At 43.1% G+C, this 20189-nt stretch overlaps 1 protein-coding gene across 1 annotated transcript in view; it reads left to right on the forward strand.

Annotated features, from left to right (window-relative positions):
- Positions 1 to 202: 202 nt before the first annotated feature.
- The window catches only part of LOC124779149 (piggyBac transposable element-derived protein 4-like), a 58945-nt gene continuing 38958 nt past the window's right edge, over positions 203 to 20189 (forward strand). Inside the window, exon 1 of the mRNA XM_047253690.1 lies at positions 203 to 1508. Coding sequence (XP_047109646.1) covers positions 203 to 1508 — 1306 coding nt within the window. The remainder of the gene's footprint in view (positions 1509 to 20189) is intronic.

Raw genomic sequence — 20189 nt, forward strand, 5'->3', positions numbered from 1 at the left:
ACAATTTATTTTGGTGGTATATTATTTGTACCACCGTGCATGTAGCAGTATTCTATTGCATTTCGTTTCCTAGTATAAAATTCGAAATCCTCCGCTACAAAGTTTAGTTTTTAATTGTGTTGTGACTTATTTTAGCTCTTTCTCCATTTTGTTTTGCTTACGTATTCTTTACTTGGATTCAGGCTGTTGTTTGAAAATGAAAATGTCAAGAAGAGGCTTACGAGATGAAGAAATCGAACGATTATTGTGTGAAATTCCATCAGACGAGGATTCCACTGTTGACACCACAGATGACGAATCTGATTATGAAGCAAGCATTGTTGCGGAGGCTATTGTGTCGTCTGAAGGCGAAGTTTCAGAGAGCGAGGAAGAAAGTGAGTCCACTCCGCCAAAACGCGCTGCTGACACAGCGCCAACTTGGGGACAACAATTCAATGCTACCTCAGGAATGCAGTTCGACAGTGAATCAGGACCAAGTGCTTTTATTAGGGACATTGATGATCCAGAACCTATCGATATATTCGAAAAAATATTTCCAAAAGAGCTAGTTCAGCTAATCGTTTTCCAAACAAATTTATATGCGACGCAATCTGGCAAGTCTTTCACTCCAACAACTGACAATGAAATACGAACTTTCCTGGGAATCAACATTTTGATGGGTATAAAGCGTATGCCAGCATACAGAGACTACTGGTCTAGTGCCCCAGAACTTCATGATCGTTATATTGCATCTCTGATGGCAGTAAATCGGTTTGGATGGTTACTGAGGAACATTCATCTGAATGATAACACATTGCATCCAGAAAAAGGACACCCAGGTTATGACAAACTGTACAAGCTGCGACCAGTGATCAAGATACTATCTGAATCTTTTTCCAAGTGTTACCAACCCAGCAAACACCTAGCAATTGATGAGTCAATGATCAAATTCAAAGGCCGCAACAGTATGAAACAATACATGAGAGATAAACCCATAAAGCGTGGTTACAAAGTGTGGATGCTGTGTGACAAGACCTCTTACAACTTGAAATTTGATATTTACACCGGAAAAGTAGGTGACACAGTGCAAACAGGCCTTGGGGAGCATGTAGTGCTGAGTTTGTCCTCTGAACTCGTAAATAAAGGCCATTATCTTTATTTCGACAACTATTTCAATAGCTATAACTTGTTGGCTGGTTTACAGCAGAGAAACATATATGCCTGTGGGACAGTTCAACCAACAAGGAAACATTTACCCAAATTAAAAACAGACAAAGAATTAAGCAGAGGTGAATTTGACTGGAGGGTCAGCAACTGTGGCATCCTCTACTTGAAGTGGAAAGATAAGAGAGCTGTTCATCTCCTTTCAAATTTTCACAGTCCTGAAGTTACTACAGTGACTCGCCGTGAAAGAGATGGTTCACGCATAGAGCTACCTTGTCCTCAAGCAGTGATGGATTACAATGCACACATGAACAATGTCGACAAGTTCGACCAACTGAAAAAATCATATGAAATAAGCCGGAGAAGTAAAAAGTGGTGGCACCGAATATTCTTTCACCTGCTTGATGTCAGTATCGTCAACAGCTATATAATTTGGAAGGAACTAGGCGATAGAGAAAAAATGACTGCCAAAGTCTTCAGGATGAGTATCCTGCAAAGCTTAGTAACCCAGAAAACACCATTGAGGCCATCTAGACTTCATGAGAGTCAAGTCCACGTAAAGAAAAACAAGCCATATGTTTCCTCACGCCAGCGTCTCGACAATTCATCCCACCAGCCAGAGCGTACTACCGCCAGACGTTGTGCGAAATGCAGTACAAAAAAGAAGCAAGTGCGCACTTTCTGGATGTGCGCTGAATGCAAAGTGCCTTTGTGCCTTAGCAAAACAAAAAGGTGCTTTCAAGATTTTCACAAAAAGGAATAAGAAACATATTTTATTTGTAAGGTTTGTAATTTGATTTTGTATTGTAAATGACCAATTGCCAGAAATAAAATTATTTTACATTAATTATACTAATTATTACTGCTTAGAGTAGAATTTAAAGGTGAGTTACAAGCACAAACCAAGATATCTCAAAAACTTTAGGTACGGCCCTAAGTGGCATGGTGGTATATTATATATACCACCATCTAAAACCAAAATCAATACAATAAAAAATTTTAATTCATGTTTTCCTTTATTAGCAACCCCACCAGACATAGAAAATGCATGTTTTATTAAAAAATTAATTAAACATAAAATCTGTGCATCAAAGAGTTAAGCACCCGCTCGCGTAAAGCTGGAAATCGGGAGTCCCAGACCGTCACTGATTTTCCTTCTTGTCATTTCCTTATACAGGTGATATTTGTTCGTATTAGCAACTCACTATACATTTAATTTACTGTAGAAATTGCATAGCGTTCCAAATGCTTGTGCTGGTGGAGTTATGTTACCCGTAACTTTAATAACTCTAGATGTGCTAGAATTATTTTGTGAGATGTGACCAAACGTGTTATTGAAGGTTTTGGCCCGTAGTTACTGTTTTGTGCTGCCTCGTGGACTAATCTGCGACGTTTCCTTAAGGAGTGTGTCTGCTAAAAAGGGCCATGTTATATACGTAGTGTTCTGCTTCAGAGTAAACTGTTGTCGTGTCTGTTTGCATTCCAAGCGCAGCCACTCAGAAGTTGCACCTTCGCGACGAGCAACCAGGAGGCAGATGTTCCGAAGACAGCAGCAGACTACTTTCATTTAAGGATTTAATTAATGGGAAAATCTGCTCATCGGTCTACCAGTGAATATAACCTAGCCCTCCGCTGTCAACCATGTACGTGATTTAACGTCAAATATTTAACTCAACAGTTCGTTTGCAAAGCATTAAGACGTTTGAAGTTGTTTTATACATGGTAATTGGTTTATTTAAAGAGTCGTTTATGCAGTAAATGGTTACAGCTGTTGAATAATCTTCCGTGTTGCTGGAGATACGTATAGATGAAATGTATTCGCAGGTGAGAATATGGACAACCATCAGCTATGGAAACAATGAAAACTTACGCCGGACCGCGACTCGATCGCTGATTTCCCACTTATTGCGAGTGATCTCCTTACCATTAGGGTATGCGCGAATGACTGTCGGCCAGTCCCAAACTTCTATTGCCGTCAACCACGTGTCCACAACATGTACTCTTACATCCATTACAGCTGAAAGTCGTTTGCTCGCTTTCCGGGGGCTAATACGATAATGAAGTGCCTGTGTTAATCAGAAGTGCAATGGGAAGTTGCTTCGGACATGCATAGTCTGTGCAAGTGACTTTCACTTAAAATGTCTCCCATGTACGGCAGTGTACATAATGAACGAGAGAATGAGGGTTGTAGACACATGGTTGACGACATATATGGGTTTGGGTGTGGTTGCGAATCATGTTCGGAAAGCGTAATGTTACGCCGACCGCTGCGATAAGCGGGATATCCGGGTTCAGTTCCCGGTCCGCGACAAATTTTCATTGTCCTCATTCCATTATACAACTGATGGTTGTCCACATTCGGAAATCAAAATACATTTCTTGTATTTGCATATGGGCTGTGTGGGCCGCAGTAGCTGCCCCTTCGGACATGCATCTACGTCCGAAGAAGCCTTGTATCGTTCTCCTGGACAACAGACACTGCAGTATCCTAAGAATACACATTGTCATGCTATCTGATAACGCCATTTCACCTACTGGTAAGTGAAAGTAATACGATTTCAGCCATAAATATCTGAGAGAAAAAACTTCCACCGTTCTAGATTGTTTAGTTACGCATGGTGGTGGAAAAAGAGACCCAGCTAACTCTGAATATATCCTACTTCCTCATGTTCCGCATATTTACTGTACTCTACGGGCGGTTTGGGCGTTGATTTGTGTGGACTGAGAAGAACTGTGATTCTCAGCGTGATGGACGTTTGAAAAAAGAGAAAAAAAGGGGGGGAGAGAGGTTTAAAAATAAAGGAAAGCCTGCGGGCCGTCAGAGGTAGTGGGTCGGACGCGTCGGCACTCTTTCAGCCATTCACGCAGGCGCAACTTCGCACAGCGCATTTGCATGTGTGCACGCATTGTGCGCGGCGCGGGCCGCACGGCCGCGAGAACTCGTGTCCGCTGGAAACTGTGCTCGCCGCCCGGCGACGCCATGCATTATGCATGTCACTCCGACCACCATTTGTCAATAATTTGTACATTAACTCGCGGGCCCTGGCGACCGATCTCGCCGCCGGTCCCCACGCCACGCCACCCGCAGGCGGTCGCTGTTTTGCTATTCATGCCCATCCACCCCGGCTCTCCGTCCTGCCCGGAGCCGCTGCGTTCTGTCGCCCCGTCCCGGACCCCTATCCCCTGACCAGTACACACGTGCAACTGGCCCAGTTCGGCTAATAACGCGATCTAGGTCAGGGGGGAAGCATGTGCTGCGTCCCTATTATTGTTTCCTTCAGCAGCTGCGATGCGACAACGTCCCAGTAGCGCATCTCTCATACTTTATCGATTTTTTAAAAATGTTTTAATAGCCGCCTGGCTTTTATTTCGTTTGTTGCCAGTGTAAACTCCCTAGCAGACTTCGCTATTATTCCGCTGTTGTTATGGCCTTCCATTCAATGACTGGTCTGATACAGCTCTGCAAGCTAATCCATTTTGGGCGGGCCTCTTCATTTCTGTGTATCTACTGCATCTGACATACATTTGCCTTTACGTATTGATCCTGTAGCCAATATGAAGCATGACACAAACGAATTAAAAACATTACCTGCCACTGGGCACTGATTTAAATCAATGGGCAAAGTTGAAAATTTATGCTCGGTCGAAATTCGAACCTGGGTGTCCTACCTAGTAGGCAGATGCACTCATCACTACACAATATTTTTATTTCTCCCATGATTATATGATAGCGGAACAAACACTGGTAGCAGTTACTTGTGTAAAATATCTGGGAGTATGCGTGCGGAACGATTTGAAGTGGAATGATCAAATAAAATTAATTGTTGGTAAGGCGGGCACCAGGTTGAGATTCATTGGGAGAGCCCTTAGAAAACTGTAGTCCATCAACAAAGGAGGTGGCTTAAAAAGCACTCGTTCGACCTATACTTGAGTATTGCTCATCAGTGTTGGACCCGTACCAGATCGGGTTGACGGAGGAGATAGAGAAGATCCAAAGAAGAGCGGCGCGTTTCGTCACAGGGTTATTTGATAAGCGTGATAGCGTTACGGAGATGTTTAGCAAACTCAAGTGGCAGACTGTGCAAGAGAGGCGCTCTGCATCGCGGTGTAGCTTGCTGTCCAGGTTTCGAGAGGGTGCGTTTCTGGATGAGGTATCGAATATATTGCTCGCCGTACTTATACCTCCCGAGGAGATCACGAATGTAAAATTAGAGAGATTCGAGCGCGCGCGGAGGCTTTCCGGCAGTCGTTCTTCCCGTGAACCATACGCGACTGGAACAGGAAAGGGAGGTAATGACAGTGGCATGTAAAGTTCCCTCCGCCACACACCGTTGGGTGGCTTGCGGAGTATAAATGTAGATGTAGATGTAGACAGGAAAGGGAAACTATAAAAAAGATCTCTTTGCCTCCGCCTCTTGTCTCTTACGAAAAAAAGGAACTGCACCTATTCAGACATTGGCGCCTGTCTATGCCTATCCCAAAATGACTGACCTGGTCTTGAAAGTGGTAGGAAAGGAAGAACGTAGGGGACGAGAACACACAGAGCAGCGATGAAAATGAAGGTTGTTTTTTAGGGGCATTTTTTGCATTATGTTATTTCATTTTTTTATGTACGGGAATTCCATGAGTCCTTCGCACCTTCGAATGGTGAACATCCAAACGTGCTTTCTCGAAATTTCTAAAGGAGATTCCGTTTGTAGATTGTTGAGAGCGTGTTGTCGGAAAAATAAGCATCAGCATCTCAAGGCTGGACGTTCCAGTTGAAAGACGCTCCATAGAAAATTGTTTGGGCTGGGGTTGCGAACAAGTGACAGTTTCAATTATTAAGGTACGCCTAATAACCCAGTTCCGGCTTCTCGTCGGGGCCAAAAATGCAGCGCACCATATTACCGCGTATCAGTTTCACAGCTGTGGCTGAAGAAGTCGGGATGAGGGGTGCCCTTAGCATGGAAGGTCACGGCCCGATAATGTCACTCCTTAAACACAACAATTATCAAATCAATAAATTAACAATTTATTCAAAGACAACATTTATAAAACAGCTAAGAGACAATCAACATGTGGCCATCTTTAAAACATACCGAAATATCACAGATAACTTGCTTCTCAAGCAAGGCAACAGATTACAATTATCAAAAACTGACTTAAAGAGATGAGCCACGGAGATTTCAATACTTAAAGGAACAATAAATTACAATCTGAAAGTGATTTAAAGAAATGTGGCACGGATCATTTATTTAAAGCAGCAATAATTTGCAATGTGAACGTGATTTATGAAAGCCGCGCGGGATTAGCTGAACGGTCTAGGGCACTGCAGTCATGGACTGTGCGGTTGGTCCCGGCGGAGTTTCGAGTCCACCCTCGGGCATGGGTGTGTGTGTTTGTCCTTAGGATAATTTAGGTTAAGTAGTGTGTAAGCTTAGGGACTGATGACATTAGCAGTTAAGTCCCATAGGATTTCACACAAATTTGAACATTTTTTTGATTTCTGAAACGCACACCAGTTCGTTAAGAACCCAAATAACACAAGCAACACAAAGTTACAATTTAATGCAATTCATTCCCAAGCAAATTAATAAACATATTTTAAAACATATACACATGAAACACGTTAAATGTTTACCAAACGGGCAGTGACGCTAGGCTGCCCAGGGCGGAAGGTGACTTAACTTTAAAAGCCGGAAGCAGCAGACCAGCCGTCCAAAACAACATCTAAACCTTGGGGCCCAACCGGGAGTCACTTCCCAAAAGACGGCACGTCACAGCTTCTCTGCAACGAAGCGGAACATGGCGTCGCTACCGCACACCCCAGTTCGGAGAAAACTGGAACACGAACAGACCGCAGAAGATACGGCAAACACGAACCAACATCAGTTAATATAAGTTAACAGATCAATAAACAACAAATAAATGAAGAAGCAATACTCTTTTAGTAATACTGAGTGAGTGCATTCAAGCAAAAGCACGAGTATTAAATTCTACGTACAAATGATTGCCTTTTACAGAATACGGGCCTTTACAAATAAGTGAGGGAATGCTTTCAAATAAATGCAAGTATATAAAGGAAATACGTACAAATGACTAGCTTTACAGAATAAGAGTCTTAATTATTAACTGAGTGCCGGCCGGTGTGGCCGAGCAGTTCTAGGCGCTTCAGTCTGGAACCGCGGGACCAATACGGTCGCAGGTTCGAATCCTGCGTCGGGCTTGGACGTATGTGATATCCTTAGCTTAGTTAGGTTTAAGTAGTTCTAAGTTCTAGGGGACTGATGACCTCAGATGTTAAGTCCCATAGTGCTCAGAGCCATTTGAACGATTTTTAATAACTGAGTAAGTGCTTTCAATAGAAGTGAGCAAAATTTTACAACAATATACAAGGTACGTCGAACTGATTGGCACTGACAATCTCATGCAGACAGTACATAAACTTCTGGATGCTGTCCCAAAAATAAAACCAAAATATAGCACACAGATCTTCGAGCTAATCAGCTTCCTAATAGTAATCCAACCAGTGAAATTTTAAAAGGAAATAGTACCTGCTGGTCTTACTTCAACAACACGTACATTAGGGTACCAAGCAACAAGTACACTCGCTGCAACGCAAATCGGCCAACGAAACGAAGGCACCAAAATCAGTTACACCTTCGATAGAGAGCGTATTTCGAGACGGTCTCCAGAGATGGGTCTCTCGGAGAAAACAGGCACCAGAGCAATGCGACGAGGAGCGCCCGGAGTTGATATCAGGCAGCTCCACCACAAACTCGCCACCGCCCTACGAGGTAGACCCGGCGTACCGCTGCTGGCCGAGCACACTTGTTTTCCTCTATCGTCCACGCAAGCACGTCCTTGCGCCTCGTAACGAGTCCAGCACCAACTACCCTGAGCGTGGAAACACCAGCAAGATAACGACAGGGGAAAAGATCCCAGCACAGTCGATGGTGTCACGCCAAAGGGCTGGTGTGCCAGAAGAGGCGCACCAGGGCCAACAGTGTTAGTCTTCTCTGCAGTGAAATGAATTACAACTGGGAATAAGAGTGTCTGGGAAGTGATCCGAACGGGTGTCTGTCGGGTTTGGAAAGCCAAGACGCACTGCCCGAACCTCCAGACATCGGGTGACGGACCACATGATAACCGGTGGAGGTCTGTGTCGTCAACACACAGTGAACACATAGGGATGGGTCAGCGAGGGGCATGTGGTGCAAGCGAAATTGGTTGACCTGCTTGCTATTGACGGTGATATACCAGGTGGATTAGTCGCTGGTGTCGAGAAGGACTGCATGCACCGCCACAACCTTCCACACTCGACGTCAAATGATATGGAGAGAATTGTCATCTTAAACTTTTGTAGTCCTGTCTTCCTCAGTTGCGTGTAATGTCACGGTATATTGATAATTGTTACTTGTGGACCGTCTGATAGCAACTGAATAAAACAAAATTTTAGTGCCGTCACCCGATGTCTGGAGGTTCGCGCAGTGAATTTTAGATTTCTTTACCCGACAAAAAAATTGTGTTTTATTCAGTTTCTGTCAGACGGTTCATAAGTAAAAATTATCAATATACCGGGAGAGAATTGTGTTTGATGGGATTGGGCGACCAATGCATTTGTAATGTGTTGTGTAGGAGTAGTCGTGGAAACGCTAAGTAGTGCAGAATGTAACTTAATTCCAGAAAGAAACGTCGAAAGTGATTAAAGGAGGTTGGAATGTCTGATAACGTGACTGGGGCTGATGTGGAGACTGGCGCATAATCATGTAAAAGCAGTCCACTGAGGTTCGTCGGTCAATGATGCCAGATTTTCAGTTTGGAGATAACAAAAAGTGCTGTAACTTTATTTGGCTCCTGGAATAAGCCAATACAACCGTGCTCCCGTGGGTGGGCAAAGGAGAAATATTGAACTTAAAATCACATCCCGGTACAGACAAAGAATCCCATCGTCATCAATTCACGACAAGTGAGGGTAATCGGGACTGGGAAACAGCCCGCATTCGCCGAGGCGGATAGAAAACCGCCTTAAAAACCATCCACAGATTGGCTTGTTAGACATTCACGTATTGCACAAGCTATACGATGTCGAGGGATCTAAACCAGTGATTTGTGAGCAGAGCCCTGATCGTCTCGAGAAGACATCTGCTTTTGGTTGCCATGTAACGACGAATATTATTCATAAAATCAATGCTAAACAGCGGACGCTGATTGCCACGCTTAGCGGGGCGTCACATCTCTCAGGTAGGCCCTAACCGATGAGCAGAATCTGCGAGATGCAGAACAGCCAGATGCCTCCCCATATGTCGCTACCCATACCATAGATGCACGGACATCATCTTCGTTGCGTAGCTAGAGCACAAGATCGTCAACATTGGCAATACAACAGAAGCAGTGTACATGGAATGTCAGGCCCAACAGGCACCTATCGATGCAAAATTTAAGGATCAAGAACAGGCCTTAGAAAATACATTTGGAGAACAACAGGCTAAAATGATCGCTGCTTGGGAGAACAAGTTTAGTCAACAGCAAGTTGATGTGGATCATAAAATTAGTAATATAGAATCCAGATTAGTTAGTCGAGAAAAGGGAGAAGTTAAAATTACTGACCGTGCAAAAAGGTACAAGAAAGTGTTAGTAATTTTTCAGGACAATTTGGGGTTAGGACTGAAATGGTTAATGCGTGGATGAGGCCCGGTCTTCTAAGCAACAATCAAGTAGTAATGCCAAGCTGGCCGGCCGGGGTGGCCGATCGGTTCTAGGCGCTACAGTCTGGAACCGCGCGACCGCTAGAGTTGCAGGTCCGAATTCTGCCTCGGGCATGAATGTGTGTGATGTCCTTAGGTTAGTTAGGTTTAAGTAGTTCTAGGTTCTAGAGGACTGATGACCTTAGAAGTTAGGCCCCATAGTGCTTACAGCCATCAAAAACATTTTTTTGCCAAACTGGGAAATGTACAAATAAGTGCGAGACAAAACGTCCGCGAGTACAAGAGAGCGCGAATGCAGGTGAACTATAGGAAGTAAACGGCCAATCCGATGGAGAGGATGACACATATGTTCAAAGAAGTAGTACTTCATCATTAAAGGTAGAACATACTATTTTCAAAAATAGACAGTTTTCTATTTTTTCGAGTGAAAAGAATGACATTAATCCTAAGGTATTTATTAATTTTTTAAAAACGATATTTCCACGTACTCGGATAGAGTATGACAAATTACAATTCATAGTATCAAAAATTGTCGGTGAATCAGCATTGTGGGCCGCTGAGATAAGCGAAACTTGCTATACGTGTTCCTAATTTGAAAAATTCGAATCACTGCTTACCAGCCTGCACGAGGAATTCTTGATCTTCAAATCGCATTCTGCGATATGGTGCCAAATCACGGAAGTAGGATGGGTGTTCCATTGTTGTCCATCCAAGCTTAGTGATCTCGGTAGTGGTTATAGCTGCACATTTTCATGCAACAGCAAAACGTAGATCCTTTCACGCTATTGGCGACACCGACACATTCGAGAATGAATTTTTTAAGCATTTCCACATACGCATCAGAACTGATAGAGCTGCCATGTGACATGATGTCTACATATAAGAGTACTTTTGAATGAAAGAAACACAACAGCCTTAACTTCTGCTCCAGGTGCAGTCTTGAATATTTTCTTTATCGGTAAGTTTGCACCATGCTTAGAATTGTACTCTACCAAAAGTATAGTTAGGTAGTTTTGACACACGACATAAATGATGTGGTGAATGATAGGATTGCCGGTAGTATTGATAGCATCGGTACGAAAGTAAACACAAATGAATGAGTAGGAGAGCATCTGTGAGACGAAGATTTCTCTTTGTTTTTGTATTTGTTTGGTTGTATGTTTTACACGTATTTAGAGCAGAACATCATATAGTGTTACTCCATTTTTTTATACCCTTAAAAATATAAATAGCATTTAACAAGTAATAAAAATGAGCTTGTTATGTAATTTCTGAACTTTTATGGAGTCAAAGCAATCAGTTTTAATGCATGTACAGTTGACACGAACAGACATAAAAAACTATATATAATTATTGTTATAACTTTGTTCTGAACAGAACATTCATCATGGTCAAAGGCAAGAGGCTCCTGTTATTATTGATAAATGCGAAAGTTATTATGAATACCAGAAACCAGCTGTATATAAGTTCGATGAAGTACCGATTCTAAGTGTGATATATTTTTCATTGGTGTTTTTTCTTTATTGTACCTTTTTGATGAGGAAATTGCGTTTTGTAGCAATATACAATAAATCTGTATTATTTCTTTTATTTTTCCTGCAACGTCCCTCTGTTTCTCGTTACAAACGAATAATTTTCGAGTAAAACCAGATTCAAACACTGACAGGTCCAGTTTTGCTAAAAAAACAGGGACAGGGCAATTACTATGTAGAACAAAAATTTTCCATACGTTATGCAGCCTTTCATATATCCTCACTCAGTTTCTAGACGGTTTACTGCTTCTAGTTTTTACGGAAATCTATTAACACACTGCAAACATATGTAAAGAAAGTGATCTCTATGAGCTAACACTTAATAGGTATGCAAAACGCCTAGCATACAGATAATGCGGGTATATACTTAACTAACCAAAGTTACTGGAAAAATTATTGTAGTCTGCGCTTACTTTTGATAGTCTATGGTAGACTAAGGTAGTTTTACAACTCTAATCATGACATTCCATCAATTGCCGTCTCGTCTCCAGTTCAATGAGATACAACCAGACTCCTCCTCCCAGCACAATTCACGCTAGGTGTTCCGAATGTTTCCTGCACACTGTCTTTCGTGTTTCCTTCTGGGAATCCGTCGTCATTCTCGGAACCAACGTGACGCAGTGACGCAAACCATTTTCAAGATCATCTGTGTCAATACCCTACCCACAATCGCTTCTGCTACCACTCAGACTGACATTCAGTCAGTCTTATGTATTTGTCAGCCAAAATTGGATTGTGAATACGCTGTTTATTGCCAGTAGACTGTGCAGTGCTCGGTCAACGGATCAGCGAGAGGTTTGGATTGTTGGAGTGCCCACTGTCACAAGATAATCTGCTTGTCAGACGTTTAGTTTTACTGGGATCAACAGCATCAACTCCATACATGTTTCAAATCTCTTGTGAATCTTTGTCACTGCCTCTTCGTCACAATGCTGGAGCTCTGTAAGACCACGTTGCTTCAATGGACGTCAAGTGCTACGACAACGTGACTTACAGAAAGAAGTTGAATTACTTAAATCTGAATTCAAGCAAGAGTAATCTCTGGATGACCTACGTGAATAGCGCAGATGTAGAATGGAAGGGAAGCTGAATTTACTAACGTAAACGTTGTGTATTCCTTTTGGAATGACCCTCTTGCTATAAAATATATGTAATAAAAGAAGAGCTTGGGAAATTCTTATATTTTTTATACTATGTCATATAATTTAGATGCTACATTATCGATAAAGCAGCTGGAAGATGCAGTAGAGATTCAAGAGTTGAGATGTTCAAAGAAACAAATGATGATGTTGGATGCAGAGTACATGTATAGTTTAGCGCCATCTAGGAGAAGTTAGAGGACGCTGTCAATCGACAAAAACAGTAATAAAGGAAAATGCAGTGGCTTACAGTAGCTGGAGTGGTAGTTCCCATCTTGCCTCGATTTCCTTTAGTCCCCGTGTACACCGCTGACCCCTCGGTGGCCAGAGGACTGGGCCAGTCGTGTGCAGCGCCACGGGGGCACGGATTGATTACATGCCGTCATTAACGGGGCATTAGCGCCATAATGCGGATTGTAACATTCCGTTCCGAGTGCGCTAATGGTTATTAATGGCAAACGATCTATCGATCAGAAGGGAGGGGTATGGTAGAGGCCAGTACTTTATTTTACGGCCGCGCAGAGGCTGACATCGGTTCTGCACGCAGCCTGAATCACGCGCTGGAGTACAGAACTGAACCAAAACATGCTACCGGGTTGTAAAACGAAGCGATGGAGGTCATTCAGCTTCTGTAAAATCTGTTGTTCACGCCAGTCCGGAATAGAAATCCCACAACTCAGCGGTTATAAGAGAGTGTTAGAGCACCTTATCGATTAACGATGAAAGACGATAGACTGCACACAAAAGATTGTATACTTTGTTTTTAGATTTTTAACCTATGGATTGCGTGTTAAAAACATGAGTGAGCTGCACTTAGCTTGATACGTCGCCGAACGGATCCTACTGACCTGCATTTAGCTGTTGGTTTACTTATAAGTTTTCAGGGCCGATTATCAGTTGCTCTTTGCATTTCAGGCTCTAGATTCGACATGGACTAATAAGTATCGTTTTTGCTCACTCACAGAATGTTGTGTTACAGTGATGCGAGGCTGTATTTCTTATCTTGGATCATATACATCCTTACATGACTCATCCACAGTGCAAGGGATCAATACCTTCGAGAAGCAGAGATTCTTCGTCCTGAAAATGTTGGCGATAGAATAAGCACTATATTGATGATTCCGTGAAGATACAGCTATAATCATTATGGTAGAGTGTTACACCTTACTGAATTTTTGCTCCATCAAACAGGACATTCGAAAATTCCCGTTACTAAATTATAGCACATGTAGTGGGGAACGAGCACATAACACTTTGAGTAGGAACCCAAGTCCGGGAACGTCATCCAACGACGCTATAGATCGACAAAATTATACAGGGTGGTCCATTGATAGTGAGCGGGCCAAATATCTCACGAAATAAGCACCAAGCGAAAAAACTACAAAGAACGAAACTCGTCTAGCTTGAAGTAGGAAACCAGATGGCGCTATGGTTGGCCCGTTAGATGGCGCTGCCATAGGTCAAACGGATATCAACTGCGTTTTTTAAAAAATAGGAACCCCCATTTTTATCACATATTCGTGTATTACGTAAAGAAATATGAATGTTTTAGTTGGGCCACTTTTTTCGCTTTGTGATAGATGGAGCTGTAATAGTCATAAACATATAAGTACATGGTATTACGTAACATTCCGCAAGTGGGGACGGTATTTGCCTCGTGATACATTACCAGTGTTAAAATGTACCGTTTACCAATTGCGGAAAAGATAGATATCGTGTTGATGTATGACTATTGTGATCAAAATGCCCATCGGAAGTGTGCCATGTATGCTGCTCGGTATCCTGGACGACATCATACAAGTGTCCGAACCGTTCGCCGGATAGTTGCCTTATTTAAGGAAACAGGAAGTGTTCAACCGCATGTGAAACGTCAACCACGACCTGCATCAAATGATGATGCCCAAGTAGGTGTTTTACCTGCTGTCGCGGCTAATCCGCACCTCTGTGGCAGACGAATTGTGCGAGAATCGGGAATCATAAAAACGTCGGTATTGAGAATGCTGCATCAACATCGACTGCACTCTTACCATATTTCTATGCACCAGGAATTGCATGGCGACGACTTTGAACGTCGTGTACAATTCTGTCGCTGGACACAAGAGAAATTACGGAACGCTGACAGATTTTTTGCACGCGTTATATTTAGCGACTAAGCGTCATTCACGAACAGCGGTAACGTAAACCGGCATAATATGCACTTTTGGACAACGGAAAATCCACGATGGCTGCGACAAGTGGAACATCAGCGACATTGGCGGGATAATGTATGGTGCGGAATTATGGGAGGAAGGATGAATGGCCCCCATTTTATCGATGGCAATCTAAATGGTGCAATGTATGCTGATTTCCTACATAATGTTCTAACGATGTTACCACAAGATGTTTCACTGCATGAAAGAGTGGCGATGAACTTCCAACATGATGGATGTCCGGCACATAGCTCGCGTGCGATTGAAGCGGTATTGAATAGCATATTTCATGACAGGTGGATTGGGCGGCGAAGTACCATACCACGGCCCGCACGTTCATTGGATCTGACATTCATATTTCTTTACGTACTACACGAATATGTAATAAAAAATGGGGGTCCTATTTTAAAAAAACGCAGTTGATATCCGTTTGACCTATGGCAGCGCTATCTAGCGGGCCAACCATAGCGCCATCTAGTTTCCTCCTTCAAGCTAGACAAGTTTCGTTCTTTGTAATTTTTTCGTTTGACGCTTACTTCGTGAGATATTTTGCCCGGTCACAATCAATGGACCACCCTGTAGGTGCCGGCTCCTTTAAATGTATGTATATAACACGTGATTCCGTGGTGATGTAGACGGATAAATGTATCAACTGGAGGTAACGGTCCCTGGTTCGGGAACGAACGAATAGAAAGTTACAATCGGAAACTACTCTGATACCACCTACAGTGGAATGCATGACGGTACTGTTGTTGCTACGAATGTAGTGTACCTAACTTCCATAGGTGGTTGTATGGACCAAAAATATCTAGTAAACATGCGATCTAAAATTCGTCCTGAGGAGCTATGAGCACTTGCTCATCTTCGTTACTGCGAAACGCATCTGCTCTAATGAACAAGCGCTCGTAGCTCTTAATTTATGTATTATTAAACCCATGTTTACTGGACATTTTTGCTTGTTTTGGTCCATACTAACGACCTCTGAAAGTTGCCTCCGCTACCATCGTACCAACAACGATACCACTACATGTATTTCAGTGTAAGAGGTATCATAAGGATTTTCACTTATAACTTCCGACTCGTTCGTTTCTACATCTACATCTACATGATTACTGTGCAATTCACATTTAAGTGCTTGGCAGAGGGTTCATCAAACCAAAAATCTCTCTACCATTCCACTCCCGAACAGCGCGCGGGGAAAACGAACACCTAAACCTTTCTGTTCGAGCTCTGATTTCTCTTATTTTAATTTGATGTTCATTCCTACCTATGTAGGCTGGGCTCAACAAAATATTTTCGCATTCGGAAGTGAAAGTTGGTGACTGAAATTTCGTAAATAGGTAAATTTCGTAAATAGGTCTCGCCGCGACGAAAACCCTCTTTGCTTTAATGACTTCCATCCCAACTCGCGTATCATATCTGCCACACTCTCTCCCCTGTTACTTGATAATACAAAACGAGCTGCCCTTTTTTGCGCCCTTTCGATGTTCTCCGTCAATCCGACCTGGTAAGGATCCCACACCGCGCAGCAATATTCTAACAGAGGTCGAACGAGTGTAGTGTAAGCCCTTTCTTTAGTGGACTTGTTGCATCTTCTAAGTGTCCTGGCAATGAAACGCAACCTTTGGCTCGCCTTCCCCACAATATTATCTACGTGGTCTTTCCGACTGAAGTTGTTCGTAATTTTAACACCCAGGTACTTAGTTGAAATGACAGCTTTGAGAATTGTATTATTTATCGAGTAATCGAATTCCAACGGATTTCTTTTGGAACTCTTGTGGATCACCTCACACTTTTCGTTATTTTGCGTCAACTGCCACCTCGCACACCATACAGCAATCTTTTCTAAATCGCTTTGCAAGTGATACTGGTCTTCGGATGACCTTACTAGACGGTAAATTACAGCATCATCTGCGAACAACCTAAGAGAACTGCCCTGATTGTCACCCAGGTCATTTACATAGATCAGGAACAGCAGAGGTCCCAGGACGCTTCCTTGGGGAACACTTGATATCACTTCAGTTTTACTCGATGATTTGCCGTCTATTACTACGAACTGCGACCTTCTTGACAGGAAATCACGAATCCAGTCGCACAACTGAGACGATACCCCATAGGCCCGCAGCTTGATTAGAAGTCGCTTGTGAGGTACGGTGTCAAAAGCTTTCCGGAAATCTAGAAGTACGGAATCAACTTGAGATCCCCTGTCGATAGCGGCCATTACTTCGTGGGAATAAAGAGCTAGCTGCGTTGCACAAGAACGATGTTTTCTGAAACCATGCTGATTATGTATCAATAGATCGTTGCCTTCGAGGTGATTCATAATGTTTGAATACAGTATATGCTCCAAAACCCTACTGCAAACCGACGTCAATGATATAGGTCTGTAGTTCGATGGATTACTCCTACTACCCTTCTTAAACACTGGTGCGACCTGCGCAATTTTCCAATCTGTAGGTACAGGTCTATCGGTTAGCGAGCGGATGTATATGATTGCTAAGTAGGGAGCTATTGTATCAGCGTAATCTGAAAGGAACCTAAACGGTATACAATCTGGACCTGAAAACTTGCCCGTATCAAGCGATTTGAGTTGCTTCGCAAGCCCTAAGATATCTACTTCTTAGATACTCATGCTAGCAGCTGTTCGTGTTTCAAATTCAGGAATGTTCCATTCATCTTCCTTGGTGAAGGAATTTCGGAAAACTGCGTTCAATAACTCCGCTTTAGCGGCATAGTCGTCGGTAACAGTACCATCGGCACTGCGCAGCGAAGGTATTGACTGCGTCTTGCTGCTTGTGTACTTTGGTTCAAATGGCTCTGAGCACTATGGGACTCAACTGCTGTGGTCATCAGTCCCCTAGAACTTAGAACTAATTAAACCTAACTAACCTAAGGACATCACACACATCCATGCCCGAGGCAGGATTCGAATCTGCGACCGTAGCAGCAGCGCGGCTCCGGACTGGAGCGCCTAGAACCGCACGACTACCGCGGCCGGCGCTTGTGTACTTTACATACGACCAAAATTTCTTCTGATTTTCTACCAAATTACGAGACAATGTTTCGTTGTTGAACCTATTAAAGGCATCTTGCATTGAAGTCCGTGCCAAATTTCGCGCGTCTGTAAATTTTAGCCAATCTTCGCGATTTCGCGTACTTCTGAACTTCGCATGCTTTTTCCGTTGCCTCTGCAACGGCGTTCGGACCTGTTTTGTGTACCATGGAGGATCAGTTCCATCTCTTTTCAGTTTATGAGGTATGAATCTCTCAATTGCTATTCCTACTATATCTTTGTAATTGAGCCACATCTCGTCTACATTTGCATAGTCAGTTCGGAAGGAATGGAGATAGTCTCTTAGAAAGGCTTCTAGTGACACTTATCCTCTTTTTTAAATAAAATTATTTTGCGTTTGTTTCTGGTGGATTTGGAAGAAACGGTATTGACCCTAGCTGGTGCTGGGACCCTTACCTCAAATTGATACACTGAACCTTCTCCATCGTTCTTGAAATTTTGGAACATAATCACTGAATGACCCTGCAAGTGCATACATTTAGACGCACCTGCACTTATCACTTCGTTGGGTGATGTTTCCGGACGTGGGTTCCTTTTCAAAACGTGCAGCTCAAGAATTCACACCAAACTCAAATGCTCTACAAACAGTACAGTTTATTCATCTGTAATAAACCTTATCAGAACCCGGCACGTTGTCCAATTGGTCACCTTACAGCATAAGACGAATCTGCCACCGAAATATGATACCACATGAAGCTAGGTCGCCGTATACTTGACTTTGGGTTCCACATACGTTAAGTCGTTACTTTGAAATCTCATAAATCCTGCTGCGAGGTTCCACTGTACTTGGCCTGGTCTCTAAAAAACTGTTCATGGACAACTGCAGCTGAAGAAAGTTTAGCTTGTTTCTCATCCACGGGCATACTAAGTCCTTCGAGGATGCAGCGCCCTATGAAGGTACTAACTGAACAACCCTCGTGTGTATAGAAGCCGAGAAAAAATCCTCCGCAACAAGATAGGAAAATGATCATGTCAGCTACGCTTCTGAATACCTACGAGAGTTGCCCAGAAAGTAATGCACCGCTTTTTTTTTTCTCAGCGGAAAATAATGCTACGGCTGCTGAACGTTACGTATATATTATCTGAAGTCTCCTGAGTAAGAGCGCCAAGTTTCCGTCTTTTCTCACAGGCCGGCTTGAGTGGCCGAGTGGTTCTAGACGCTACAGCCTGGAACCGCGCAACCGCTATGGTCGCCGGTTCGAATACTGCCTCGGGCATGGATGTGTCTGATGTCCGTAGGTTAGTTAGGTTTAAGTAGTTCTAAGTTCTAGGGGACTGATGACCTCAGAAGTTAAGTCCCATAGTGCTGAGAGCCATTTGATTTGAACTTCTGACAGATCGCATATCTGCAGAACAGTTTCAAAATGACGTTTGTATGTGATGTACGTTACAAGCAACGTGCCGTCATTTAATTTCACACTGCAGGGAAAGGAACTGTGGGGAATACTCACAAACGCTTGTGCCAAGTCTACGGAGCATCTGCTGTCGACAGAAGTGCAGTTAGTCGCTGGCACGGGCGGTGAGGTCATCAGAAGGTGGTTCGGGGAGCTTCACGATTTTCAGCGGTCGGGGAGACCATCCACGGCTGTGACTGCTGACACACCTGACCTAGCCCGCTCTGACTTCCAATTGTAAGGGTCATTAAGGGATGCCTTTCGTGGAAGACATTTTGAGGACAATGAGCAGGTGATTGAGACAGTGAAACACTAGCTTAGCCACCCGGACAATGATTGGTATGGCGCTTTGAGGAAGGCCATAGAACGTGATGGAGATTACGTGGAAAAATCGAGTGTGTAGATAAAACACCATTCTTTCGTGTGTATTTTCCATTACTTTCAATAAAGAATAATTGAAAAAAAATACGGTGTATTTCATACTGGGTAACCCTCGTACTTAACTCCGGGTGAACCTTGCGTCCGTCGCACGTAAAGTTTGATTACCCTCTGATTACCTATCTATATCGACATGCAGTTAGTTAGGATGTAACATATACGAAACAGACTATATATAGATTCCAGTCAACTATGAATGTTACTACGAGCACGATACTTTGTATGGTCAATGCGCTTGGGTGAATTAACGGCGCTAGACATTTTTGAAAGCATGTGTATTACTCCAATTGATGCAATAACTTCGTGAAGCATTACGCAAAGTGTACCATAACCTACAATGCTCCAAAGATTTGGACGGTAATTGTAGAAAAATGGAAAATGAAATTACATGTGGTTTCTACTAATTTTCGAATGGGTGCTGCTGTCCTTGTCGTTGAGAGTGCCTAACGCCCCTCCCCCCCCCTCCCCACTCACGCATATCTACAGTGACGTTAAGCCATCGCGAGTTTATACAAACAACCCATTAATAAAACGTGCATCGTATACAATTGTTCTTATTCGTTCGTAGAAATTTACGGATTTCTTATGAGC

The sequence above is a fragment of the Schistocerca piceifrons genome, chromosome 1 (assembly GCF_021461385.2).
Source record: "Schistocerca piceifrons isolate TAMUIC-IGC-003096 chromosome 1, iqSchPice1.1, whole genome shotgun sequence".
Lineage (NCBI taxonomy): Eukaryota > Metazoa > Arthropoda > Insecta > Orthoptera > Acrididae > Schistocerca > Schistocerca piceifrons.